The sequence below is a fragment of the Colletotrichum paranaense genome, assembly GCF_030867605.1.
Source record: "Colletotrichum paranaense strain IMI 384185 chromosome Unknown Scaffold_2.1, whole genome shotgun sequence".
Classification (NCBI taxonomy): Eukaryota; Fungi; Ascomycota; class Sordariomycetes; order Glomerellales; family Glomerellaceae; genus Colletotrichum; species Colletotrichum paranaense.
Window position 1 is genome coordinate 4,026,992 of NW_026848960.1, and position 25,171 is coordinate 4,052,162.

The 25,171-nt window shown below is 53.8% G+C and overlaps 9 protein-coding genes across 9 annotated transcripts; 5 read left to right on the forward strand and 4 right to left on the reverse strand.

Moving 5' to 3' along the window:
• Window positions 1-1,631: 1,631 nt before the first annotated feature.
• On the reverse strand, window positions 1,632-1,844 carry CPAR01_03252 (uncharacterized protein; the record flags this gene model as incomplete). Its single annotated transcript, XM_060487539.1, has 1 exon — window positions 1,632-1,844. One exon carries the CDS (start codon window positions 1,842-1,844, stop codon window positions 1,632-1,634), a length of 213 nt encoding a protein of 70 aa, XP_060354867.1.
• A 1,136-nt stretch (window positions 1,845-2,980) lies between these two features.
• Window positions 2,981-4,096, reverse strand: CPAR01_03253 (PX domain-containing protein; the record flags this gene model as incomplete). Its single annotated transcript, XM_060487540.1, has 1 exon — window positions 2,981-4,096. One exon carries the CDS (start codon window positions 4,094-4,096, stop codon window positions 2,981-2,983), a length of 1,116 nt encoding a protein of 371 aa, XP_060354868.1.
• A 1,550-nt stretch (window positions 4,097-5,646) lies between these two features.
• Window positions 5,647-6,998, reverse strand: CPAR01_03254 (EB1-like domain-containing protein; the record flags this gene model as incomplete). The annotated part of the gene is made up of 3 exons (XM_060487541.1): window positions 5,647-6,182; window positions 6,284-6,396; window positions 6,499-6,998. 3 exons carry the CDS (start codon window positions 6,996-6,998, stop codon window positions 5,647-5,649), a joined length of 1,149 nt encoding a protein of 382 aa, XP_060354869.1.
• A 353-nt stretch (window positions 6,999-7,351) lies between these two features.
• CPAR01_03255 (DEAD/DEAH box helicase) lies at window positions 7,352-9,739 on the forward strand (the record flags this gene model as incomplete). The annotated part of the gene is made up of 2 exons (XM_060487542.1): window positions 7,352-8,956; window positions 9,011-9,739. The coding sequence occupies 2 exons, from the start codon at window positions 7,352-7,354 to the stop codon at window positions 9,737-9,739; spliced, it is 2,334 nt and encodes a 777-aa protein (XP_060354870.1).
• Window positions 9,740-11,168: 1,429 nt separating this feature from the next.
• On the forward strand, window positions 11,169-13,862 carry CPAR01_03256 (uncharacterized protein; the record flags this gene model as incomplete). The annotated part of the gene is made up of 1 exon (XM_060487543.1): window positions 11,169-13,862. The coding sequence occupies one exon, from the start codon at window positions 11,169-11,171 to the stop codon at window positions 13,860-13,862; it is 2,694 nt and encodes an 897-aa protein (XP_060354871.1).
• A 1,577-nt stretch (window positions 13,863-15,439) lies between these two features.
• CPAR01_03257 (pectate lyase A) lies at window positions 15,440-16,474 on the forward strand (the record flags this gene model as incomplete). The annotated part of the gene is made up of 2 exons (XM_060487544.1): window positions 15,440-15,963; window positions 16,045-16,474. 2 exons carry the CDS (start codon window positions 15,440-15,442, stop codon window positions 16,472-16,474), a joined length of 954 nt encoding a protein of 317 aa, XP_060354872.1.
• A 1,705-nt stretch (window positions 16,475-18,179) lies between these two features.
• On the forward strand, window positions 18,180-20,096 carry CPAR01_03258 (penicillin-binding protein; the record flags this gene model as incomplete). The annotated part of the gene is made up of 1 exon (XM_060487545.1): window positions 18,180-20,096. The coding sequence occupies one exon, from the start codon at window positions 18,180-18,182 to the stop codon at window positions 20,094-20,096; it is 1,917 nt and encodes a 638-aa protein (XP_060354873.1).
• A 333-nt stretch (window positions 20,097-20,429) lies between these two features.
• Window positions 20,430-22,172, reverse strand: CPAR01_03259 (uncharacterized protein; the record flags this gene model as incomplete). Its single annotated transcript, XM_060487546.1, has 5 exons — window positions 20,430-20,668; window positions 20,727-21,009; window positions 21,083-21,353; window positions 21,423-21,976; window positions 22,041-22,172. The coding sequence occupies 5 exons, from the start codon at window positions 22,170-22,172 to the stop codon at window positions 20,430-20,432; spliced, it is 1,479 nt and encodes a 492-aa protein (XP_060354874.1).
• A 633-nt stretch (window positions 22,173-22,805) lies between these two features.
• Window positions 22,806-24,724, forward strand: CPAR01_03260 (uncharacterized protein; the record flags this gene model as incomplete). The annotated part of the gene is made up of 9 exons (XM_060487547.1): window positions 22,806-22,888; window positions 22,948-23,057; window positions 23,111-23,239; window positions 23,296-23,378; window positions 23,438-23,477; window positions 23,525-24,248; window positions 24,303-24,432; window positions 24,491-24,557; window positions 24,612-24,724. 9 exons carry the CDS (start codon window positions 22,806-22,808, stop codon window positions 24,722-24,724), a joined length of 1,479 nt encoding a protein of 492 aa, XP_060354875.1.
• Window positions 24,725-25,171: the final 447 nt, after the last annotated feature.

Sequence of the window (25,171 nt, forward strand, 5' to 3'; positions counted from 1 at the left end):
GTCTCAGAACAACTCACTTTAACCTCCATTCCAACCCCATCTCCTTGTGCCTCATGTTTCTCTGCTTTCAGTTCGCTAGCTTCGAACCTTTTGTTCTTTACCCGTTGCACCTGCATGTGGCCGCCTGGGGTAATGTCCTTGGCCGGACTGGAATGCCAACTGAGCGTTCGTCGGGAAAAGACTGTCATCCTAGCTTCCACCTCATACCTGAGAGGATGTTCCTTGCAACCGACGGGACCCTGAAAAAAATAAGACAAAAAATCCAAACCACTGGATGACCAAGCTCCAGCCACCGCTCCCAGCAGACAGCGCGATACCTAGGCGTTTGCTTCCCTTACGAATAAACATCCAGATGCTTCCACCTGTTCACTACGCCTGCAGGATGACCTCTCGCTATCCTCCTCCGATCATCAATACTGCAAAGGAAGGACATTAGCCAACGAAAGGACGGCGAACGAACTTTGCCCACTCATTGCCAACAGATCATCATAACAAATCACCGTTGCCGAGCCCACCAAGACCCTCTTCGCCCAGCTCAATCGAGCAAACCGCCTCCGATTCAGACCCTCCTCCCCTCTTCTAACGGTCCAATCTTAAGACTTCACTCAATCTCCTGCCTGTGACGGGCTATCAACCGAGTCGCATGCGGTCTGTCTGAGCGGTCAATCATTGGGAATCACTCGGAATCACAGAGAGAAAGCTCCACCTGGGACGCCATGGCAGCGAATCGCGGGTCTTGAGGCTATTTCCCCCGGTAATAGGCGGCAGGCCCTCGGCGCCAGCACATCCACTTTGGACATATACAGTAGGAGGGCGGTGCGGGAGAGGAGCAGGAGGGGGAAAAGAGGAGAGCCACCGTTGACGGAGTCCACACGACCTCCGCCGGTCCCGTACGGAGGGAGTATCGTCGCAATCACCTCGACTTTGATCATCTTGCTCTCGCGCCCAGCTCACTGGGTTTCCCTTGGGTCGATTAGGTTCAATACTCGATGGGCTCGAATACGACGGCTGATCGGGCGAACACTGCGATTGCGACTGCAACATTGCAATGAGCCAGGCTGGGCAAGCAGGGCACCGTTGGGCGCCAATTGTGACAATGCGGCGTCATCTCATCTCAACGGTCGTTGTGGTGGAGCAGGGTGGTGCTTCTGTCTCGACTCTTCTCCCTCTTTGTCGTTTTTTTCTTCACACCTTTTTTAAACTTTCCCCCTCTTGGAAACGGTTCCTCGGAGCCGTTGCCCAGCAACCGCGGGAAGTCCCTTGCACCGTCGGGTGTACGGTGTGCCCCATCCCGGCGCTCGGGTGACGTACCAAATGTCACCAAGTGGGCGTGGTCACAACGTGCCACCGTGCCACACTAAACGTCTTTCTGCCGGCCGGCAACCGCTGACTTTACGGATACAGATACTTCGACACAACATCCAGGGAGCCAAAGGTTGAGTCGAGAGATGCAAAGAGCAGCCAAACTGACGATGGCCTCACTTTTCTCATACACCAAAATTATATCGCCCCTCCCTAGCCTCCAGTCTTCGCCCAATGACCACGTGCTTCACATTTCTTTTCCCGCGACGAGGCAAAAAAGGGAGAAATCAGGGCGATGTGACGGCAACTGCATGGAACCAACCAGCCACTCAATAACGGCAGGGGGTCCCCGTCCGTAAGCAACCGCCGTCTGCATGTGCATGAGGAACGGTCCGGCGCGAGAGAAACACAGCACCGTCGCGTCCCCTACTGCATCTCCCGACTCCCGAGATCTCCCAGAGCTGATTGTCTTGGGATAACATGGCTGCTGCAGTAAGGCTGGCGATATAGGTCAGCATCCGAGGCAGCCTCTGGTACATCATAATGTCTTGGCATAATCGGGATTCTACGTGCAAGCGTGAGGGTATCAACTATGGCCAAGAACCCCCCTCTTACAACCTGTTGGCCGAGCTCTTGGACATCAATCTGTTTATGCTCACCAATGCAACATGGACGGCCTCCTTCTAGCGCCAGAATTTGATAGAAGATCCATTGAGCCTGGAGGAAAAGGCGTTACATAATTGGCCTACGGCCTCAGAACGAGTGCGTTCAAGGGCGCGTACTAGGCCATGCGGGTGACTGCCCCATCGAAGCTTCCCAGACGAGCTCAATCTTGTCTACCTTGTCAGGGGAACTTTGCACGAGTAAGGACTTCGCCTCAAAAAGGCTCGATCAGGCGCAAGATTCCAGTCTCTTGGCTTTGTAAATAATGATACAACCTGGGCCACACAGCCTCGTCGGTACCCTCACACCGGTGGTGAGTACGTATTTGGAACACCGCTGTAGGAATTCAACGGTAAGACCCAGTGAGTTGGCCATTCTACTGCTGTACATGGGTGTATGGCAACACCAATGCCAGCATGATCTACGCTTTGCTCCGGCAGAAAACCATGTTCTGATCTGCATGTGTGGACAATGTATTCATGAATGAGTAAAACATCAATCTGGATAGAACTTAAAACTCCCAAGCTAGAACTGCCATGAGGTAAGACACACTGGTATTTCCAATCTCAACTCGGAAAAAACAAACAAAAGAGACCAAAGCTAGGAGAAATGGTCAGAGGAAAAAATGAGTTGAAATCGCTATTGTTGCAAAGTATGTAAAATGTCGAGAGAAAAAAGAAGCCCCCTTCGTACTCGCGTACGTAAAACGTCGTTGTACTGTCCAGGCAAGAAAAACCACCCCTCACACCGAACGAAGGGTATGGCGAGATGAATCTCATCGACGAGCCCGCGCGACCAACAAGACGGAACCAAACTCCAGGCACCACGCAAAAGAATCCAATACCCGCCCGCCGACCCAAAGAAACCACACCACGACACCGAGGACAGCAACCACGGACCGAGCAGCGAGACCGCCCGCGACAACCAACGGCGGTGCTGCTGTAGGCCGAGGCACCGTACCCGTCACAATCACCGTCCCTACTTCCTCAACCCCCTCCTCTGACAGCGACCCGCGTCAAAACTTCTTGATACGCTTCTTGGCGACATCAATCTTGCCCCCGACCCGATCGGCGTCCTCGTTCAGCCGGTCCAGCATCTTGGTCTGCTCCGTCACCTCCTCGTTGATCTGCAGCCCAATCTCCTTTTGCCGCCGCACAATCGCTGCCAGGGTATTCACCTGCTCATCCTGCTCGCTCATCATCTGCCGCTGCAGCTGCACGACCCCGTTGTTGTCCAGCTCCCGCGTCCGCTCCGTCTCCGGCAGCGGGGCGCCCAGGACCCGTCCGCCCGTCCTCGCCCCACCGCCGCCGCCGCTTCTGCCGAGTAATGCAGCCTTGTCGCCCGCCGAGGCCCACCCTTCCCGTCCGCCGGGTCCGCCGCCACCGTTTCTGCTGCTTCCCTGCGCCATGCTGTTGCTGAGTTTGTCGAGCCCTTCCCTTTCGACGCGAGCGGAGGATAGCAGGTCTCTCCTGCGCCGCAATTCGCCGTCGCCGAGCCGTCCGCCCTCCTGCATGGCCCTCAATCCGTCTGCGAGGGTGCTCACTAGCGTATTGGCCTTGACCAGCGCCTTCTTGGCAGCGGCCCCGGCCTCGGCGGCAGCAGAGGTGTTGTTACTATCCACGGCGCCGTCCCTTCTCGCGAGCTGATTCCGCGCGTCGTGAAGGCAGCTCTTCATCTCGCGGTGCAGATCGAGCCAGGTCGTCGGGTCGGCGGCGCCCGCGCGACCGCTGGTGATGAGGCCGTGGGCGCTGGCGGCCGAGTTGCCCGTGCTGCCGACGCCCGTGCTAGGGAGGTTGAGAAAGGTGCGCCAGGCCGAGGTGTCGCGCCAGCGGCGGTCGGGGGACTCTGCGATGGCGCGAAGGTAGGATTCGAGACCCTTTCGGCGTTGTTCTGTGAGGTCTGGGGAGGAGACTGTGGATTTGAACCAGGACTTGCCCGGGAGGGGGTTGGGGGGCGCGGCGCCGACGAGGGAGGTGAGGGTCTGGTGGAGGGTTGCAAAGTCGGAGTAGCGCTTTTGAACGACGAAGGATTTGAGGGGCAGGCGGAGGGTGATGTTGTAGAGGGTGTAGGGTTTCGATTCACCGGTCGAGAGGATGGTTGAGGGGATGGAGATTTCGGCGGGAGGCGCCATTGTGTCTGCAGGGTGTGTGTTGTTGTGGTTTGTTCGAGGCGGGAAGTTGTGTAGAAAAGAGAGTTTTGTTTTTGAAGATTGGCGATAAGCGGGGGATAGGATTGTTTGTCGGGTTTGGACGAGGCGGGAGGAAGGCTCGGACGAGCCTGGTGGTTTGTATCGTAGCTCTAGTCGTCGATGGCGGGTTGTAGAGATGGAGAGAATCGATGCTCTGTTGTTCTTGTCGCTCCTCTGGAGGTCGTCGGTCGTTGGTTAGATAGCGTTGGGGAAATGGGATGGCTCGCAAAACAACGAAAGACAGCCGTCGTACTGGTCAAGTATCTTTCCGTGTTTGGTGGTCGGAATGATGGCCTTGGTCAGTTGTTTGCGTCAGGTTCAAAAAAAAGGTTTCGGGGCAATGTCTGAGGTTCTTGTCTCTCCTTTCGTTTAGTCGTCTGAGGGAAGGAGACGGGAGTGAGAAAGAGAGAGCGGTCACCTCAGGTTTCCAGTCAATGTACTGGAACCAAGGTACCTTGCTGTCCCGGTACGCTTGTGCAGCACCTCAGCATGGGCCAGGATTGCTACTTCGAGGTCCCCTGTCAACTCCAGCTTCCCTAACACAGCAGCCTGCTTGGGCCTAGGTAGCACTTTTGGCACTGGAAGAGTCGGGTAAGTCGATGGTCGTGTGCCGCTAATTGCTCCAAAGTTGACGCCTGTGGCGCATTGCGTGGAACCACTAAAATTGGGCCCGCAGCAGGAATGACCGCATTTCTGGGACATGCTCAGCTGGGCACCTCGCTTTCTCAGGCACCTGGTCAATCAGGCCAGGAACTGGGCGCTGATGACAGTGAAACCCAAGTCCGATCTAATCAACATCTGGCCGATCAACATAAATAATCATCGATACTATTGTAGTGACTTGCACGGTAGTGTAATCTATTGATGGAAACGTCTCTTGGTAATCGATCAATGGACCTTTGTAGAAATCCAAGTTTGGAAGTAAATAATCAAGAGTCAATATGCAAAGCGTACCGGCATAAAATACTCGAGCTCAACATGACGCTTCTGCCAAGTCATCTGCAGTAAACAATCTAATACAGCTCTCAGACTACAGACTCGACTTCCGCTCTGTGATGGGTGTGAAGTCGAGGCTTACCTTTCTATGATAAGAACTAAATATTGCAGCACCAAATGTAAGATCGGAAGCACGCCCAAATGAACCGGATAGCCATAGTGGAATGTGGTCTTGGACGCTTGGCCCAAGCCCTCATACTCTCTTCGTGTCACCCACGAAAATTGACTCGAGGTTCTCAGACAAAACGTTCTGATTCTATCATGACTGCTCATGTGGGACGGGACTGCCGCAAGCTCTGACCGACTCCTGTCTCGACAGTCCGAGGGCCACTCAGCCTCATCGCCAGTATACTGATTATTACGTGCCGTAGGGTATTTGTACTAGCGCCAAACCCATGTGCTTTTACCTCCCAAATCCCCTGAACACAACCTCCCATCCAACCATACAGCCTCTCTTTCATCTGTGTCATCGTCGCCCTACCTCAAAGCCTCCCGATTTAGAAGGTCTCCTGGTCGTCGACAGCCTCGCCCTCAGCCGGGATCTCGAATCCCTCCTCCGTCGAGTACAGGATAGTCTGGATTTGCTTGACGAGGCCGTCCTCCTGCTTCTCAAGCTCAGGGTCCTCCTCCACGGCCTGCTGCACCAAGAGCTCGATATCGCGGAGCTTGCTGAAGTAGAAGTCACGCTCGCGCTCGAGGCCGACGACCGTCTCCTTGAGAGTGGCGTTCTCTTGCTGCAGGGCAGCTGTGCCGGGGCCTGCCGCCTTGGGAACGCGTGCACCGCCGAGGGGTGTGGTACCGCCCCGTCTGGCGGCAGCCGCACCGGTACCGGACGCGGCACGGGGAGCAGGGCCACCGCCAGAGGGCACGGGGGCGCCCTTTCGCCGGGAGACTGCGTCGTACTCGTGATCGGGGAAGTTCAGGTCCCAGAACTTCTTGGTCCATTGCAGGAACTCGAGGTTGTCCTGCATCTTGCACTTGACCAACGCTTCGACGGGGATGGGCTTGTCGACCTGGTGCTTGTGGAAGCAGTCTGTTCAGGAAGTGTTTTGTCAGCCATGACTATTCGTTTCCGTGTATGATGGAATGGAGGTGGACGCAGAGGCGAGACGGCGTGGGAAGGCGCAAACTTACTCTGCAGCACCTTGAAATTCTGAATGTATGCATATTCGCTGTTGACGTTGAACTTGACTCTAGACATGGGAATATCCATGAAGATGCTGTCAAACACCTGGCAGAGAGCTGCACTGCAGATTGAAACGAAACATTAGCAACCGCCATCATCAAAATCATCATTGGGTCCCACAATAAACACATGGCGGGGGAGGGGTATCCGATCACCAACGTACCCGGTACCGCATTGCTCGACCTTTGTGATGTTGAGAGAGAGAAGCTGGTTCAGCCACTGGATGAGTTCTTGTCTGGAAATCCATGCCGTGTCAGCCAACAGTTGCGATGCGCAAACGTCCAAGATGCTGCCGGATGTAGCACCGCGATGGAAGAGGATGGAAGCTTTGCCCACCTGGATTCGCCCATTTTGTATGTGTTTGTTTGCCTCTGCGGCCGGAACTGTGTTGACAATCGGAAAAACGCGCTCGGGATGGATGTCAAAAGGAAATTCGCAAGGACGCTCGAGAGAAGCAGAGACGCGGTTGGTAGTAGTGGGTGTTGGTGGTCGAAGAAGTCGAGAAGGAGACGTGTGGAAAGTAGTAAGGTGCCGAGATTGGTTAGGACCAAAAATGACAAGTTGTAGAGCAACAGGGCAGAAATTAAATCTCGTTGCTTTGTCGGCGCCCGGCGTGAAGGCTGCCAAAATTGTTGCCAATAAAATGGTCGCCCAATCAACCATGGTGGGGTCTATCGGGAGTTGCCCCTGCCCCTAAAATCTGATGACAAACACCGTCACGTGCATAAGTCCCCGTCAAGATCAGTACGTATCTTTTTCTTTCGTTTCTTCCTCCTGATGAACGAAGTTAACGAACGATCCAAGGCCCACTATATCCCAATAGTCTCGCGTCTGACCGCCCATGACAGGGGGATGATCTCTGAAGACGGCAGAAAAAGTTTAGCTCCACCGTCCGTCCAGAAAAATTTCTGGCTCTGGGAACTGCTGGAGTGTGAGAACAGGCGTGTGTGTGAAAGCTTGACGATACCCCGCGGTCCCGACAACTGTCTTTCTCAACCACCATTCCACCACTCAACATGGCGCCTTCTCACAAGCGCAAGCAGATCGACGACGACTTCGTTCACACAATCTCCGACAATGACGAGGAAATCGTCGAGGAGGAGACCGTGGCACCGCCGCCCAAAAAGAAGGTGAAGGCCACCAAGAAGTCGAAAAAGGCCGCCAGAGAAGAATCGCCAGAGAACGAAGTCGCCGAGGGTATCTGGGGCCAGAAAGACGAAGACGATGGTGCTATGGATTCGGATTTTGAATTTGCGCAAGACAATGCCATCGAATTCGGCGACGCAGAACTCGAGGGTTGGGGCTTCGAAGGCGCAAAGAAGTCCATGAACAGCAATGCTGCCGCGGGTGTTGACCTGGACGAAATCATTCGCAGAAGAAGGGCAAAGAAGGGTGGCGAGGACAAGCCGAAGGAGGACAAAGAGGAGGTTGCGGCAGACGCCGAGGTGGATAACGACATGGACGTAGATATCGACCTCGACGACGACGAAGATGGAGTTCTGGCCGACGATGCCTTTGGCATGGGCGTGGATCCTGGTGCCGAGGATTCTGATGCCGAACAAGAAGACTCTGACGCAGAGGACGCAGAGGATGCAGAAGACGACGACGATGCAGCATCCGACAACGATTCCGTTGCGACACCCGTGGATCATCCCGACGACCGTGGATCTGACGATGAAGAGGAGGAAGACGCAGAAGAACAAGCGAAGCGTGATGCTTTCTTCGCTCCCGAGGAGCCTGCAAAGCCCGGCAAGAAGGATACGGCATCATCATTCCAGGCCATGTCTCTTTCGCGTCCTCTTCTGAGAGGTCTGGCCGCTGTCGGCTTCTCCAAGCCTACGCCCATTCAAGCCAAGACTGTGCCCATTGCCTTGATGGGCAAGGACGTTGTCGGTGGTGCGGTAACTGGTTCAGGAAAGACAGCCGCCTTTGTGGTCCCCATTCTCGAGCGTCTCCTGTACAGGCCCAAGAAGGTGCCGACGAGCCGTGTCGTCATCCTCACTCCTACCCGTGAACTGGCTATCCAGTGTCACGCTGTCGCCACCAAGCTGGCCGCTTACACCGATATCAAGTTCACTCTCGCTGTTGGTGGTCTGAGTCTCAAGGCTCAGGAGGTCGAGCTGAGACTGAGGCCAGACGTTATCATCGCCACGCCCGGTCGTTTCATTGACCACATGAGAAACTCTGCCAGCTTCAACGTTGATACCGTGGAGATTCTCGTGCTCGACGAAGCCGATCGCATGCTTGAGGATGGTTTCGCCGATGAGTTGAACGAGATTTTGACGACCCTGCCCAAGTCAAGACAGACGATGCTGTTCTCCGCCACCATGACATCTTCCGTCGACAGGCTGGTGCGAGTGGGCATGAACAAGCCCGCCAGAGTCATGGTTGACTCACAAAAGAACAAGACCGTCACTACCTTGGTGCAAGAGTTTGTACGCCTGAGGCCCGGTCGCGAGGAGAAGCGCATGGGCTACCTCGTGCACATCTGCAAGACAATGCACACCGAGCGTGTCATCATCTTCTTCCGCCAAAAGAAGGACGCCCACCGAGCAAGAATCATCTTTGGACTGTTTGGCTTGTCTTGCGCAGAGCTACACGGTAGCATGAACCAAGCTCAGGTGAGTTCTTACAATTTCTTCTTGATTGATTACAACTGCTGACCAAGTTTACAGAGAATCGCCAGTGTTGAAAACTTCCGCGACGGAAAGGTCAACTACCTTTTGGCGACGGATCTTGCGTCTCGTGGTCTCGATATCAAGGGCGTCGACACCGTCATCAACTACGAAGCACCCCAAAACATTGAGATCTACGTGCACAGAGTCGGTCGTACAGCTCGTGCCGGCCGCACCGGTGTGGCCATCACGCTGGCGGCAGAGCCGGACCGCAAGGTCGTCAAGGCGGCGGTCAAGGCCGGCAAGGCCAACGGCGCCAAGATCATGAGCCGCGTCATCGAGCCAACGGAGGCGGACAAGTGGCAGGACCAGGTGGACGAGATGGAGGACGAAATCGAGGAGATCATGGTCGAAGAGAAACAGGAGAAGCAGTTCCAGCAGGCCGAGATGCAGCTCAAGAAAGGCGAGAATATCATGCAGCACGAGGCCGAGATCAAGGCGCGGCCGAAGCGGACGTGGTTCGAGACGGAGGAGGACAAGAAGAAGGCCAAGATTGCGGGGCGGGAGGAGCTTAACGGACCGAAGAACGGCAAGAAGCCGAAGCTGAGTAACAAGGACAAGAAGAAGCTCGACGCCAAGGAGATGAGGAGCGAGGACAAGGTGTGGAAGAAGGGTCGGGCGGAGCGTGACGGCAAGGGCGCGGTGCTGAACCTGAAGAAGCAGCCCAAGAAGAAGAATGTGCCGGCCAAGGGGAGGACCAGGGCGAAGCTGGCGCGCCAGAAGCGGTGATTTTGAGGTGCTCTACGGTGTCCAAAAGTCTAGACTACAATACCATGTTACAATACCATTTCATTTCTTCACTATGGTCCATTGCCACTCATTTGCTGAATTAAAGGGGCCTAGTAGAATGTGAGTACGTTCTGCTTTTACGTACAACTACATGAACATGCAGGATGAAGTAGCAAGCCACCACTTAGGTACTCCGGACTGCAGATGAACCACGGAGTAAACAGTCTGTGCTTCTTGCTTTTGGGGGCCAAGCGACGTTGCAATTATCCCATGTCATCCCCGGCCGATCATCAAAGATGCACCTGCCATCACTACAAGGCTTAAGCTGTGTTAAGTACCGGTATGTGCTAACAGCTTGTAAGCTAGCCGAAAATACCTTACACCGAGCGGCCCAGATGTCTGCAGCTTGAGGTGTGGATGACGTAATGCCCGTCTCGCTCCGGAGCACGTCCCCCGGGCCCTCAGCTGCCGTCAGCTCGGCGACAGAAGAGGAGCCTTGGAAGGCTAGAGCTGGCTGGCTGGCTGGCTGGCCGCTGGAGCCCTGGAAATGCATGTGGGATGCCTTAGCTCAGAGGAGAGAGCTTGCTTCCTTGCTTGCACCTTGCTTATTTCCGCATAAATCGCTTTCTAACACTTTGTCGCATCTGCCCCTCGAGCCCCAGCCAAATCTGCACGGCACCGCGGCACCTACGCCTACCTTAACGCAACTTAGCTTGAGTTTCTGAGACCTCGCCCTCCCGCAACGTCACGAGCTCAACTTCTTCCCTTACCTCGCCGCGTGCTCCCGCTCCTCTTCACCACGAACCAGTTCGCACCAAGTTCCAAAACCATCCAGAGCCGCCCGAGATCATGTGCTTCCATCACTCTCTGCCGTCCCTTCATCAGCTGTAGAGCGTGGGGGTCATAAGACGCTGTCGGCTGCCAGCCTCGTAACATCGTGCACTCATCGCCTTACCTCATTCGCCTCGGCTTCTCCAACGACCTTGGTCAAACCTCTTGCCTAGCTCGAGATTCCATCCTTCCATAATACTCCAATACCTAGGGTCGGTTCCACGTACTCCTGCTATTGTCTTTGGGCCTCTTGTCCAAGGCACAAACTACGAACAAGCTGGCTCCTTTCGGGCGATTTGGTCCGCCGCGTCCGCATCCTCATAACCGCACGAGTCTCCTCCGATATCTTTTCCCACGAAGCGTACGAGACCGATACCGCGAGCGCGTTCTCAACTTTCGTCTTGATACCCTTCCGCAGCTTAAACACCGATTCCAGTCTAGCATTTACCGATACATCCTCGAACGTCAGCGCAAGCGAAACGAGAAGTCGAGACTCGTCGACGTCTTTGCGCGGCACAGTCGCCGGCTGCTCCTAGGTCCGCCCTCGGTCAGGCCGAAGCGGCATGCGAGGGATCGAGGAGGCACTATAAGCAAGAAGATGCCCACCTTCTCAGACTACACGACGACCTACGGCGGAGGCGGGGGCGGAGGCGCAGGAGGCGCCAGTAATGGCTATGGATATGGTTCGGCAGAGGATCCGCCCACCCCAGGCGAGAGAGGGTTTCGGCGGAAGTGGCTGGCTGCGAAGGCAGGGAGCATGTACCGGGCCGCTGCGGTAGGAGTCAACGAGATCAGGGAAGGCTATGCGCAGACACGGGCAAGGCCTTTGGAGCCGGGTGAGGGTATGCCGAGGACCACGATTCCGGGATCGTTCCCTGACGTCGCCATCACTGTTCAGGGAGACGATCAGATGGTCATCTTCCCATCGTACGCAAAGCGGCATGTCAAGCAAGATTGGACGGCGGCATACCAGCAGCACGCCGAAGAAGAGCCTGGCAGCGCTAGGGACCAAGAGTTTTGGAGGAAAGAGTGGGAGCGTAACGAAGACGAGAAAGCCATCGTAGATATCGACGTCAGGGGATGGGTGTACTCTCCTCATAAAGGGCCAATCACTCGGCGCAACCGCATTCTCATCGGCCTCGCACGTCAGCTAAGCGGCATCCCAGCCCCCAGACAGGATGCGCCTGCGCCCGATAACCTCTCTGCGTTACATCAATCACACGAGGAACGGCGAGAGCAGGAAAAGATTGCGAAAGAAGCAGCAGAAATCGAGAAGAGAGGCCAAGAAGAACGGCGTGTGGCGTATCAGGGTGGTTTTAGCGAAGCGCCAAAGGACGGATCCGACGACGATGCGAATGGTATATACCGAGCGAGATCCAGGTCACGAAGCGGCACGCACACGCCAGTGACAGCGCCCGGGTCTCCCAAATTGGCACCGACTAGGACAAACACTACGAGTAATGATTTGACAGATGCCGAGCTATCTGTTGCGAATGCCAACCTCATGGCTAGGATAGCGCCGTTCATGACTACACCTCTAGTCCAGCTGCCCATCACTGTCTTCTTCTACAACGACGAGAAATCGGCGTCACGGACTGTGCAGACTAACGACGCGGGCCACTTTATCCTCCGCGCCGCTTTGGAATTTGTCCCTACGCACGTCCGCGTCCTCGCTAATGAGGACTTGTCGGCGACCCAGGAAGTCAAGATCATCGAACCGAAGGGTGTCAGCTTGATCAGTGACATTGACGACACGATCAAGCGCTCCAACATATCGGGTGGCGCAAAGGAAATCTTCCGCAACACTTTTGTCCGCGAGCTGAAGGACTTGACGGTAGAAGGTGTTCGGGAATGGTATAACGAGCTACACTCATTGGGGGTCAGCATGCACTACTGTTCGAACAGCCCCTGGCAACTATTCCCGGTGCTGGCGAGTTACTTCATGATAGCCGGCTTGCCACCCGGATCGCTTCATCTGAAGCAATACAGTGGCATGCTCCAGGGCATCTTTGAGCCAGTTGCGGAGAGGAAGAAGAGTACCCTCACTAGGCTCATGCACGACTTCCCCGAACGCAAATTTCTCCTAGTTGGTGACAGCGGAGAGGCAGATCTGGAAGTCTACACAGAACTAGTGGAAGCCCACCCAGGACGCATCATCGCCATCTTTATCCGCGATGTTACAACACCGGAGCAAGCCGGGTACTTTGATACATCTTTCGAGAGCAGCAGCGCACGTCAGAGGGACTCAACGTCAAAGGCCACGGACCACAGCGATGCCCCAACGAATCGTCCGGGGCTTCCTCCACGCGGCGAGGCAAAGACGGTCGGGCCTGTCATGGGCGATCTGATCGACTTTTCCGACGAACCTGAAGAGACAACGCTGAACGACGCCGCTGCCCTGGCCCAGATCCAGGCCAGACCGAAGCCGTATTCAAGCACCACCGACACCGCCATTAGCCGAAAGCCCCCTCCACCACGACCGAACAAGCCAGTTGCGCTTCGCGGCGCTCCATCTGATACCAATGTTCCCACAATCAAGGTCAACAGCATGGGTGCTACGCCTCCCCCGATGCCGAGCGGTCGCAAGCCGTCTGCGGACCGGAGCAATCCTCATCCTCTATCGCAAATGCACAATTCATCGCAGCAGACAATCGGAAGTAACAGGAGCCTACCGAGCACGTCCAAGATACCAGCCTCTACTTCACAAAACGGTGCGAGTAAGACGAGCAAAGTTGCACCGGCGCCTCCCCCGCCTCGGCGTGTGGGGACCGCCTCCAGCTCTCGTAGTCTCAGCCCTCGGAGCCTCGACAGCCGGCGGAGACTATCGGCTAACGGAGACGTCGACTTCGAAGCGCTGCCACCGCCCTCCGCGGGTTCCCGGCCACAGCAGGTTCAGCCGCCGCCATTTGTGAGGGCGCAGACGGCCAGTCTTAGGTCCGGATCCACATCTCCGACGTACGGCAGTCCAAACCTGGGGCCGACGGCAGCAGCACCAAATAGGAAGCACGAGCTGTGGATGCGTCGGCTGCAGCGGGCCCAGGAGATTTTGGAGTCGCATGGTGTGGCGCTGTATACCTGGCGTAGGGGCGACGATGTAGTGGCCGAAGCTGTGGGGATGGTGAAAGAGGAGCTGAAGAGGGTTGGCCTCAACGGGGAGAAGGATGCGAAGACGGAAGGGAAGAGGTTTGAGAGGCAGATTAGGAGGGAGCAGTCGCAGCAACAGCAGCATCAGCAACAACGGCCTCAACAGCAGAGCGGGTATCAGCAAGGGTCATATCAACAAAGGAGGTGATCTTTAGAGATTCCGCGGACGGCATCGGAATAACTGGAAGAGGAGGCGTGATTGGGGGAAAGTGGCAAGCCGAAAGGATGGGGAATGGGGAAACGGAATAATAAAGGCGCTGGGAGGGTGGTTGATTCAAGTAAATAATTTTTACAATCAAGTCTGAAATCCTTTCGAACCACGCGATGTCATGTTCCGAGGCGTTCGGCATGGTGATCAGCAGATTCATGCCCGTAGTCCTTCTAAGCATGATGATGGGCAAGGATGTAAGGGAGGCACGGACTGGCGAGAAGACTGTTAATGGGAGGTGTCAAGAGGAACGCATGGCATGTGTGGCACCGCCACATAGTCCTCTTCTCACATGGTTAACAAGAAGCGAACGCAAATAGTTCGGATACCTATGCCGAGCTATGGGAAGGATCATGCATAGGATAGAGAGAGGTGGGATGTGAGCCCACCAGAGGTAGTTTGAAGAATATTATGGTTGTGCTTCAGAGTTGCTGCACGTCCCCCTTCTTCTTTTCGAGGTAGATGACGGGACATAGTATTGATTACATCCCACGAGTCCCGGAGTCCGAGGCTGCCTTACTCAGCTGAGGTGACAGCAGGAATCCAGGCATGGCTGGTGGATGAGTTGTCTTGAGCTGCTTTTCTTGGGGGTGTATCCCTGGGCTAGATGGGTAGTCTCGGACGCGATGGAGGTCCGTGTGGGATAGGAGTATTGCATTGAGAAGATCAGACGTCGTTTAGATTGGGGACTACTGCCGGGACTTTGTGCCATGGTGTTGGGACTAATAGGGGCCGAGACTGATTGGTGGGTTTGGTATAAGCTTTTTTTGCGTTGATTGTCCACGACTTTCATCCCGTTCCTCTGGAACGAAACCTTGAAGAACTAGAAGGCCTCTCTCTCACAGGCTTGTACATCTGCTCTGGAGTCCTGGACTGGGTCCTTACTTCTTCTATCTGACTTGTCAGAAGAAAGCTTAATGCGCACGGGTTTCAGACGACTGGGGTCGTGTACCTTACGTGAAGCGCGCCAACGTTCTTGGATAGATTTTCTATTCTTGCGAGGAACGTGCTTTCTTGGGGGATTGAAGCGCATTGTGATCGTTGCGCGCGGGTTCGGGTTCACGGGACAGTCGGGCGCCCAACCCAAAGATGTGTGTTGATTGAACTCTAAGTGAGAGATTCGGGAGGATAGGGATTCATTGGCATTGCGAATGGGTAGTTGAAAGACAAGAAACAAATAGTACTTTTTGGATATAAAGATGATAGAGTTCGCCCGTCCTTTGGGCTTTTGAATTTGGTTCATCAGCAACAGCTTCCAAGAGCTTTCCCCAATAAGATCACAAAGAACTCTTTTTCGTTTCGTTTTACATCTTTTTGCTTGAACGACTGGGTCGTCTCATATGACAGCTGGTTCTATCAACATACCAACAATATCCCATAGAGTAGAGCCAAGACTCTTCACCAAGTTCATCCCAACCGTTTTATTGTCATAGCCAAGACGCTATCATCCACTTTCCCCCTCATCACAACCATCTCATCTCAAAGGGCACAGCCCACTTTACGAGCTAGCCCATACAATGTACATCCGAAACAACCTCCTTGTCTTGGCCCTCTGCCTCTCTACCCTCGGCCTGGCCTCGCCCACCACCAGCTCAAAGAGCGGTTCCAAGACGTCGCACAAGGGGAGCGGTGGTTCCTCCAAGGGCTCGAAAGCGCACTCTAGCGTCCCGGCTCATGCGCCAAAGGGCACTCCGGCGCCAGGTTCCGGATCCGGATCCGCAGCCAGTGGCGGCGGTGGTGGTTCCGCAGCAGGCAACGGAACGACCTCCGGCGGCGCCAACACGGAGCTGCAGACGACGTTCCCAACGGCCAAGGGGTCGCAGAATATTGCTACCGTCAAGACCATTGCTGCGGGCCAGTCGTTTGACGGCGGGATGGTGATGTGGGATCGGAGTCCGAGTACCTGCAAGGGCCAGACTGAGGGCGGGAACAAGGACGCGGTGTTTATTCTCGAGGAAGGGGCTACGATTAGCAATGTGATTATTGGGCCTAATAATGGTGAGGGGATTCATTGTTTGGGGAGTTGTACCATCAACAACGTGTAAGTCAAGACCTCACTGCCCGCCCCCTTTGAACTAGAAGTTCTTTCCTCAAGTTCAGCCACTGACATTTTCTACGACAGCTGGTTCCAAAAAGTCTGCGAAGACGCCATCACGTTCCGCCAAACCTCGGGCACATCCTACGTCAACGGCGGCGGCGCCCAAGACGCGGCCGATAAGGTCCTCCAGCACGACGGCGGCGGGACCGTCGCCGTGAAGAACTACTTTTGCAAGAACTGCAGCAAAATGTACCGCAGCTGCGGAAACTGCAAGACGCAGGTGGCGCGGCACTCGACCTTTGACAATATCCGGCTCGACGGCGGAAAAGTGCTCAGCGGTGTCAATGGGAACTTGGGGGATGGGACGATTGTGAGGGACTCGTGCGTGCTGGGCGGCGCGCAGGTGTGCGAGAACTTTGAGGGGAATAGTAGTGGTGCGGAGCCCAAGTTGGTCTCGAGCGGGCCGGATGGGAAGTTGTGTGTTGCTACGAATGTTAAGACGAGTGGGTGTTGAGGGGGTTGTTGGTGGTGGAATTCGGAGAGTCTCGGTGAGATTTGGTGGTTTTGTTTGGAGGAGTGGCGGGTTCCATTGTCTATACTTTGAAGCAGTACATATGATTGAGAAATGGCTTGGGGTAGGAGTTAACCCAGAGTTGAGCCAATCTCTAAGCTGAAGTTGTAAATACATCCACCGTGCCACGAGGTCTACTCACGTTCCAGACGAAGTTGTCAACGCATACGAGGGCGTCTAGCATCTATTTTCTGGCGTGGTCTTTGCCTTCTCTCCGTTTAATATCACCCAAGTTCTGTAGCTCTTCCACCTTGGCTTAATCCGATACTTAGATGTTCATCCCTTCTACATCTACACATTGCTACGTAAGTTGTCACTCTACTTAACAGCATATGTGACAACAAGATTTGATACCCCTTCTTGAGTTTCCAATTCCTCAAGACATCAGACCCTCATCCTCGCGGTATTTGGCTCTATCAGACCGTGGGGTTCGTGACCAGGATATCCCCTCCGTCCGACATTTGAGAGTCCCGCCAAACTAATTGACAAGCCCCGCCCTTCTTATCCCCACCGCATCCACAACGAGGGCTTTCAGAGTCACTCTTCCCACAGGAAATCCGCACTCCATAATCATAATTCTGAGGCGCGGCTCCCACATCCAACGAGCGTATCAGCTCGCGCTCACTGGTCTATTAGTCTAGTTGGTTAGGACGTCGGATTCTGATGATAGCTTCGCTTCAAAAGACTTCCGTAAGCCCAGGTTCGAATCCTGGATGGACCTTCGTTTACTTTTACCGTTGCGCCATGTGGTGCTCGACCTACGAACGTAAACACGTCGCCATGAACTTTTGCTGGGATTGACTTGCAACATCTTGGTGCATGTTTTGCTTGAAACATCAGTCGCTCTTGATTGCGTGTACCGATATTGACAAGTAGTGCAGCCAAGGACCAAAGGAATCTTGGTAAGCCCTTGTGTTTGGGACAGAAGAGTTGTTTGCTTTGAATTATGTTTATATACATATGACTTTTGATTAAGGCCTGTCACAGAGAGATAATGTGCACGCGGTGCTGAAACGGCGACGTCGAGTTTAACTTGATATATGGGGCATATTGCTAGGATGCACCAACCTCTGTGGCTAAATTACTCAATCTTGGCACCGCGTATCCCCCATGTTTTGTTTGATAGAGACTTGAAAGCTGAAAGACTGAAAGAAGAAAACGCCATCATGTTTGTCACTGTCAAAAATTCCAAACTGAGTGCACTCGTGCTTCACATAGGTTTAAGAATCGGGCATGCCGTTAAGGAATACGGGGAAAGCAGGGAAACATCAGGCAATCCTACCGTGGGAGAACTTTTCTCGAAGCCCGCCATGGTCTGATTGCCCAATGTGGCTGAAAGGACCGGGCTTCCAGGGAGATCGGACCGGGGGTGAAGGGGGGCTGTCGGCTGTCCGCCGTTTGCCGAGCGCGGCATTGTGGGGAGCATGGACGGGGTTCATCTCGTATCGTCAGGGGCCCAGGGGATCATCGTATTCAAAAGCAACACTCCAATAATAGGGATCATGTGGATATTCATAGGCAATGAATAAGATGTGATGAAGTCCCCTCGGTTCACGGTCTGGAGGGGATGTCTTGACAGCGCTTGCGCGAAAGACCGAAGCACGAATTCGTTGTTCGATTGCCTTTGAGCAGCTTTCTATCGTTCAACATGTACCCTCACTCGTTCTTGGGCCTTTTGACTTCGTGCCTTTCACTCTGCTCTGTCGCCCATGCAGTCCCAACCGAACGACGCCAGGCCAACGACACCTCTACCGACGTTCAGACCTACTTCAACTTAGATGGCGCAGCGCATGGCGATAAGGTCAAGACTCTCATCGCCGATGGCTACCGCATGATATCATTGAGCAACTATGGCACAGCGCCGGACGCACAGTATGCCGCCGTCTGGGTACGGCGGGACGGAAATCCTTTCGAAACAATCTACGGTGCAGACGAGGCCACTTATGACGACTGGTTCGACTCGTGGAAGTCCAAGGGCTATGTACCGACACACATCTCTGTCACGGGACCGGCTGGCAGCGCCATCTACGCAGGGGTCATGGAGAAGGCCAACGTCACCAACTGGACACAACTTTGCGGTCTCAACAACCCCTATGAGTTTGACAACGCGACGAATGGTATCGACATGGTTGTGAAGGGCTTCAGCATGTACGGTACCCCCTCGGACCGCCGCTATTGCGTTCTGGGCCATGAGAACGTCGGAAATCAGATGTCTACTATCTTTTATTCATCCGGCAACTACACCGTCGACTATCCGAAGATCTATGAGTCAGAGACAGCGAAGCGCTTCTGGAGACCATCTCGCCTCTTTCTCTCAGACGACCACGTCGTCACCCCCCAGTTCGTGGACACCTCTGTTGGGAAGTGGGTAGCTTTGAACGATCTCACGGCCGAAGAGCTGTCCTCTCAGATTGAATTGCAGAAGCAGCAGGGCCTTCACCCAATCGACGTTCACGGGGGTGCTTCCAGACAGGACGTTCGCTTTGCCGTCATTTTCGCTGAGAAAGACGTTCCCGAGGCCCGGAAATGGACCGCCACCGGCTCCTTCAAGGGATTCAAGGATAACGCAGGTGCCACAACGGCCTTTGATGCCGCAATGCAGACCTGGATGAAGAAGAACGGTGTACGCCAGGCGCAACTCGCCATTGCGTCCAACGGCTCAACCATTGCCGAGCGCGGGTACACCTGGGCGGAGAACGACCGTCCCGTCGTCGAGACGAGCGACGTCTTCCTCCTCGCAAGCGTGAGCAAGATCTTTGTCCACGCGGCTATCTTCAACCTCATCGAGGCCGGGAAGCTCAACTACTCCACGGCGGCGTACTCATTACTCGGATACGACGAGCCCGCGGACGCCCGCGCAAAGGACATCACCATCGACCACCTCCTCTCACATACGTCCGGGTACAATCGCGATCGTTCCGGCGACCCGAGTTTCATGTTTCGCGAGATCGCCATTACCCTGTTCAACGGCACCCGTGCCGCGACGCTACGGGACGTCATCGAATACCAGGTCGCCCGCCCCCTCGACTTCGCCCCCGGCACGGACTATGCCTACTCCAACTACGGGACCATGCTCTTGAGCTACATCGTCGGCAACGTCACGGCAACGCCCTACCTCGATTTCTTGAGAGACAAGATCCTCGGCGATCTAGACGTACGTCTGTATGAGACGGCAGCAGAGAGGCACTCTGGGGACCGCATCATTCAGGAGAGCAAGTACACGGGTTACGATCCGCGGGAACCACAGTCGTACCGTCTCGTACCGGGCCCGTATGGCGGCGACGGGGCTATCAAGGAGGAGTGCGCGGGTGCGTTCTCGCTTGCGGCGAGTGCGGGCACTGTGGCGAGGTTCATCGGCTCACACGCCGTCAGTGGCACCGGCGGCCGGGCGCCGTTTGCGGAGCGGGACGGGACGGTGGTTGGGGCGCGGACCTTTGCGTCGAGTAGGCCTGATGTTGACTGGGCTCTGACGATTAACACCCGAGAGTACATCTCTGAGGTGGAGTTTGATGACTTGAGGTATTGGAAACTACCTTTTGTGTTTGAGGACTTTGCCGTGGCGTAGACGGAGAGGAAGATAAATAGAAGTAATGTTAAATTGCAAACTTGTGAACATGAAGCCTAGTGTTCATCTCGGACATGCTACTACACAGACACAGCTGTTGAGCGCTTTCAACGGATCAAGATAACTTGCTCTCGATCACGGCATACTCTTTCAGCGCTTTCAAAGCTTCCCCGTGCTCCTGCTCAATCACCTGAGCATGCTTCAGTGACCTAGGCGTAATTGAGCAAGGGAATGGTAGTGGACTCGAATTGAAGCCATCCGAGTATGCAAAGCTGCGTGTACATCCACCAAGTCAGCTCCGGATCTGTGTGCGCTCAGGGGTAGGATTGGCTCTTACATGTCCACCTCGACGTCCCTGCCCTTTTCGTCCGTTTCAGGGTTGACTTCAAATCCCCAGAGGATCCTCGCAATATTCAAGGCTACGGACGCAGATCCAAGGTGCATGCCAGGGCAGATCCGACGGCCCCATCCAAAGGCACTGTGACCGAAGGTGCCAGGGTATTCGCGTTCAGTCAAGAATCGCTCAGGCCTGAACTCATGAGGTTCTGGGAAGTCTGCTTCGTTAAGATGAACTAGAAATCATCAGTCAGAGTACTAAGCGGGATCAGGAGCATATGGGACTTGACATACTGCTCCATAAAGGTGCGATAACGGTGCTACCCTTTGGGATGAACATGCCCTTGTAGACATGATCCGCGGTGCTCGCATGGGGAGTGCCACCGAGCACGGCGACAGGCCGCCAGCGTAGCGTCTCCGCAGCTATCGCACGAACATACTCGAGCTTATTCAGATCATCAAACATGGGCAGCCGGTTGCCTCCGACAACTCTGTCAAGCTCCTCTTGCACTCTTGGTATGAACTGCGGGCCAAACTTGGCACAAGCCAGTATGAAGCTGGCTAGAGATCCGGCCGACTTGAGGCATTGGTTTATTAGTCACGTCGGGTCTTTGCAAAAGCGCGGACTACGGAGGGGGAATTTCTCTTACCGTCTCAACGCCAGCTCCAAATGGTGAGCCTGCCGTGTAGGCTATTTCGAGATCTGACATGCCCAGGTTGGATTGCTCTTCGAGCAGGTGTCTAGCGAAGGACTCAGGCGCAACGCCTCTACTGACTTTGTCGCGGACCTCGTCCATGAGCTCAGTGTACATCTGGATGTCCTTTTGCCTCTGCTTTAAAACCTCGGCCTTCCAAGGGGCCAAGAAGCTGGGGATGTACTTAAGAACAGGATATCTCTCTACGGCAAACTTTCCTGGAATGCTACATGTCGAAAAGAATCGTCAGAAACAGAAGACTTGAGAAGAATAGGGGGAAGAAGAAGACGCTTACTTGACCGATGTTAGGCGTCCCATTGACTCAGCATTGCGTTGGACAACGATATCGGTGGCAATGTCCTCCACCCTCCTGCCGTACGTCACCGTCACAATAACAGAGGCCGCATATCGTTCAAGGTGCCTTCGAAAGTCTCCGGGACTCATGAGAAGCTCATGCATAAGCACCTTGGACTCCAGACTCTGCACCGGCCGGTACGTCTCGCTCTGCCGCTGCATGAAGCCGCTGTGCAGGAGCTTTCGCCATCGCCGCCAGAAGGGGGAGTAAGAGGCCATCAGGCCCCTCATGCCGCCAGAGAGGAGCTCGCCGCCCATGATGAAGCGCGGGCGTGACGAAAAGATTGAGCCCTTTTTTTCGAGGAGGTCCCATGCCGCTTGGGCTGAGCCCAAAACGATGGTTGGCGTCGGACCCATCTGGAGGTAGACGACGTCGCCATACTCCCTACTCAATTCCTGGAACCAAAGCCATGGCTTTCGAATCCCTGTTTTGATGATCTTGGGACCCGGGGGAAGCTGTGATCGATGTGAGTAGAGCTTCCACTCTTGCCGCAGCTATTCGAGGTTGATGAAGTCAGGATAGTTTCCAGTAAAGCGTGTCAGACTTAACATTTCTTACCCTGGGAAATGTGAGGGCTAGATAAGAAACTCCAGCGATCAACACCAAGTAGGCGAGAATATTGAAGAGCATGATGGAGTGATTGACGGTGGGTAGACCCGAATAGCAAGTCTGCAACTTCAACACACGCATACATAGACGTTGAGTCGCCAATCTTCCTTCGGTAATCTCAAAAGACTTAGCCGGGGATATCTATGAGTTTGGAGGGGGGAAAGAGTACTGAAAGGCAAATAAACCCGAGGTAATTCAATCTTTCAATGGTCAGTCGAGCGGCTAGCGCTCCAATTTCGACTCTTCCAACAATTGCCGATCTTGGCGAACACGATTCAGCAAGCCACAACTGGGTCTCTTCAATCCTTCCCGCTCGATAGTCATAGAAAAATCAAGTCACGATACGAAAACTTCCCCTTGATAACCCCGCAGTCTGGGTTTGAAGCTGCACGTGGGTTACGCGGGGGAAGCAAGATGCGTGTGGGGGAACCACCCCCGAAACGAAGCGGCCCATGCATGCTTCTTGCTGACTCCAAACTTACAAACGCCTTGGTTGGATGGCGGATAATCATACCCTGGTCTTTGGTAGCATCACCGCGGCAGTTGTTCGAGTGAGATGAAGCGCATGGAAGATGAAGAGATACAAAGTCTAGGAAGTCCCTGGAAGTCCGGATCCAAACGATAGATGTGCCTTGCTTGTACAATACTTGAGGATACTTTAGGATTCGAGACTTTTACCAAAATATAGACTTAAGCATCCCTTACATCTCTACTATGGAACCTGAACGTTCCGGTTGGCTGAGCAAGCCATTCTTGACGTCGATCCTCCTTGGCATAGGAGGATTTCTTTATGGATAGTGAGTCTTTCTGCACAACAAGAGTATCCTTTCAACTAAAGTCTCACACGACATCCTAGTGATTCAGGAATCATTACACCTAGCTTAGCACTCAAGTCATTCCTCGCGTATTTCGGAAATCCGGATGCTCCCCTTCGAGGTGCAATCGTGTCAGTGTATCAAGCTGGAGGTATGATTTGCTCCGGGAACAGCAAAACCTACTGGTCTAACTTACTTTACCAGCATGGCTAGGGAGTGCATCTGTTGGTGTTACCAGCGACAAATTAGGCCGCCGCAAAGCCATCGCCTTTGGCTGCATATGGGGAGTCATTGGCGGTGCTCTGATGGCGGGTGCTGCCCATGTCGCAATGCGTAGGTGAAGTTGAGACCCGAGAATTGTAAGGTGAAGTGCTAAATATGAGAACCAGTCATCATGGGCCGACTGCTAGTCGGTTTTGCAGTTGGTACAATCACTGGCGTAGCTCCAGTCTTTGGAGCGGAAATTGCAAAGGTCGGATGCTTCACTGTCCGATCGACTTACGAAAATTGCTTGAAGCTAATATTTTCCAGACCCACGAAAGAGCCAGGATCACAGCTGTCAACCAGATGAGTAAGTTGAAACGATTATCACAGTTCACGCACACTAACGAGGTAAAGTGGTTGCCTGGGGCTTCTTTGTCGCTCTCTGGACTGGCGTTGGAGAAGGCAAATGGCAGAATCCTAACCAATGGAGGCTTGGTTTCGCCATTCAGAGCATCCCTGCCCTGATCCTGGGCATTAGCGTTCTCTTCCTCGGTGAGTCGCCCAGATGGCTCTGCCTAAAGGGTCGGCACGAGGAAGCTGAAAAAGCTTTCCGCAACTACCACTATGACGGGACCAACGACGACTGGTGCCGCAATGAGTTTACCATCATCCAGGTCAACATCGCAGAAGAGTTACAGACTCAGGGTCGGCTATCCTGGGGCGACCTATTCAAGACACCAGCGTTCCGCAAACGCCTCTTTGTCGGTTCTTTTGTGTGGGCTGCTGCGATGCTTTCTGGCATTTCGTTTGTGCAGTATTACCAAACGGCCATCTATGCTACGCTGCAGTTCAGCCAGGATCAACAGCTTCTCGTCAGTGGTCTCTATGGTTCTGTTGCACCCGTGGCATGCTTAATCTCGCTGTTCTTCGTTGATCGCATCGGTCGAAAGAAGATTCTTATCATTAGCTCGTCTCTGTTGTCGCTTTGTTACTTGATCATCACCATTTCAGCAGCAGTTTACCCTGCAAGACCCGGATTTCCAACCAACGAGGCGGCCCAGCGCGGTCTCATTGCGTGTATTTTCGCTGTTTCGGCCAACTATTCTGCCCTTTTGGGACCCATGACATGGATTATTCCGTGAGTATCATTCCGGGTGTCAGTATATGAACTGCAGTTTTGACGGGAATATAGACCTGAAGTTTTCACCACGGAGCTCCGAGCCAAAGCGAACGCCATAGTCCAGGTCATTCACTATTCCATTAGTCTAATCATTACGCAGTGTTCGCCAATTGCTCTGGCCGCGGTTGGCTGGAAGTACTACGTACGTTGATTATGTTCAAATCATATTTTGACGAGTCTGTTCTGACTTGAAGGCTCAGATACTTTTCATCCTCACCAACGCTCTCTGCGCTATCATCTTTGCATTCTTCTATCCCGAGACCAGAGGTATAAACATTGTAACCCACCGTACACGGACGGTAGCTTACACTTCACTCATAGGAAAATCTCTGGAAGAAATTGATGAGATCTTTGGCGATGTCAAAATCGTGCGCGATGTCGACTTCGCCGAGAAAGCTGGAGTTCAAGAAGTAGAAATCCGTCAGCGACACTGAAGAAGTTGTGGTGTTTGAATCCAACAGTGGAAATCAGAGATGTGCGTCTACTAAGATTAGGTGCATCATACGCATTGAGACATTCAACCTCATTTTACAAGCAACGGATCTCGTTTCCAAATTAGAAAAAAAAAAAAAAAAACCATGTGAAGTTCTATGGAGGCTAAGAACTATAGAAGACTATTGTCAAGAAGATTTGGAGAAGTAGTCGTAGTTCCTGTAAGAGATTTTGCTGCATTGACACTTCCGTTGATGCTGCCACCATACATATATTTTACCTTTCGAATGGAAGCTTGAGATTAAATCTCAAACAAAATATATGATACGTCCAAGACTGCTCATCATTACTCTCAATCCAGATTGCTACAATGGAGGATGGGAGAGTATCACAATGTTCGGGATTCTTGGTTGATTGTATAAATATCAATTCGCTGAAACACCCTTTGA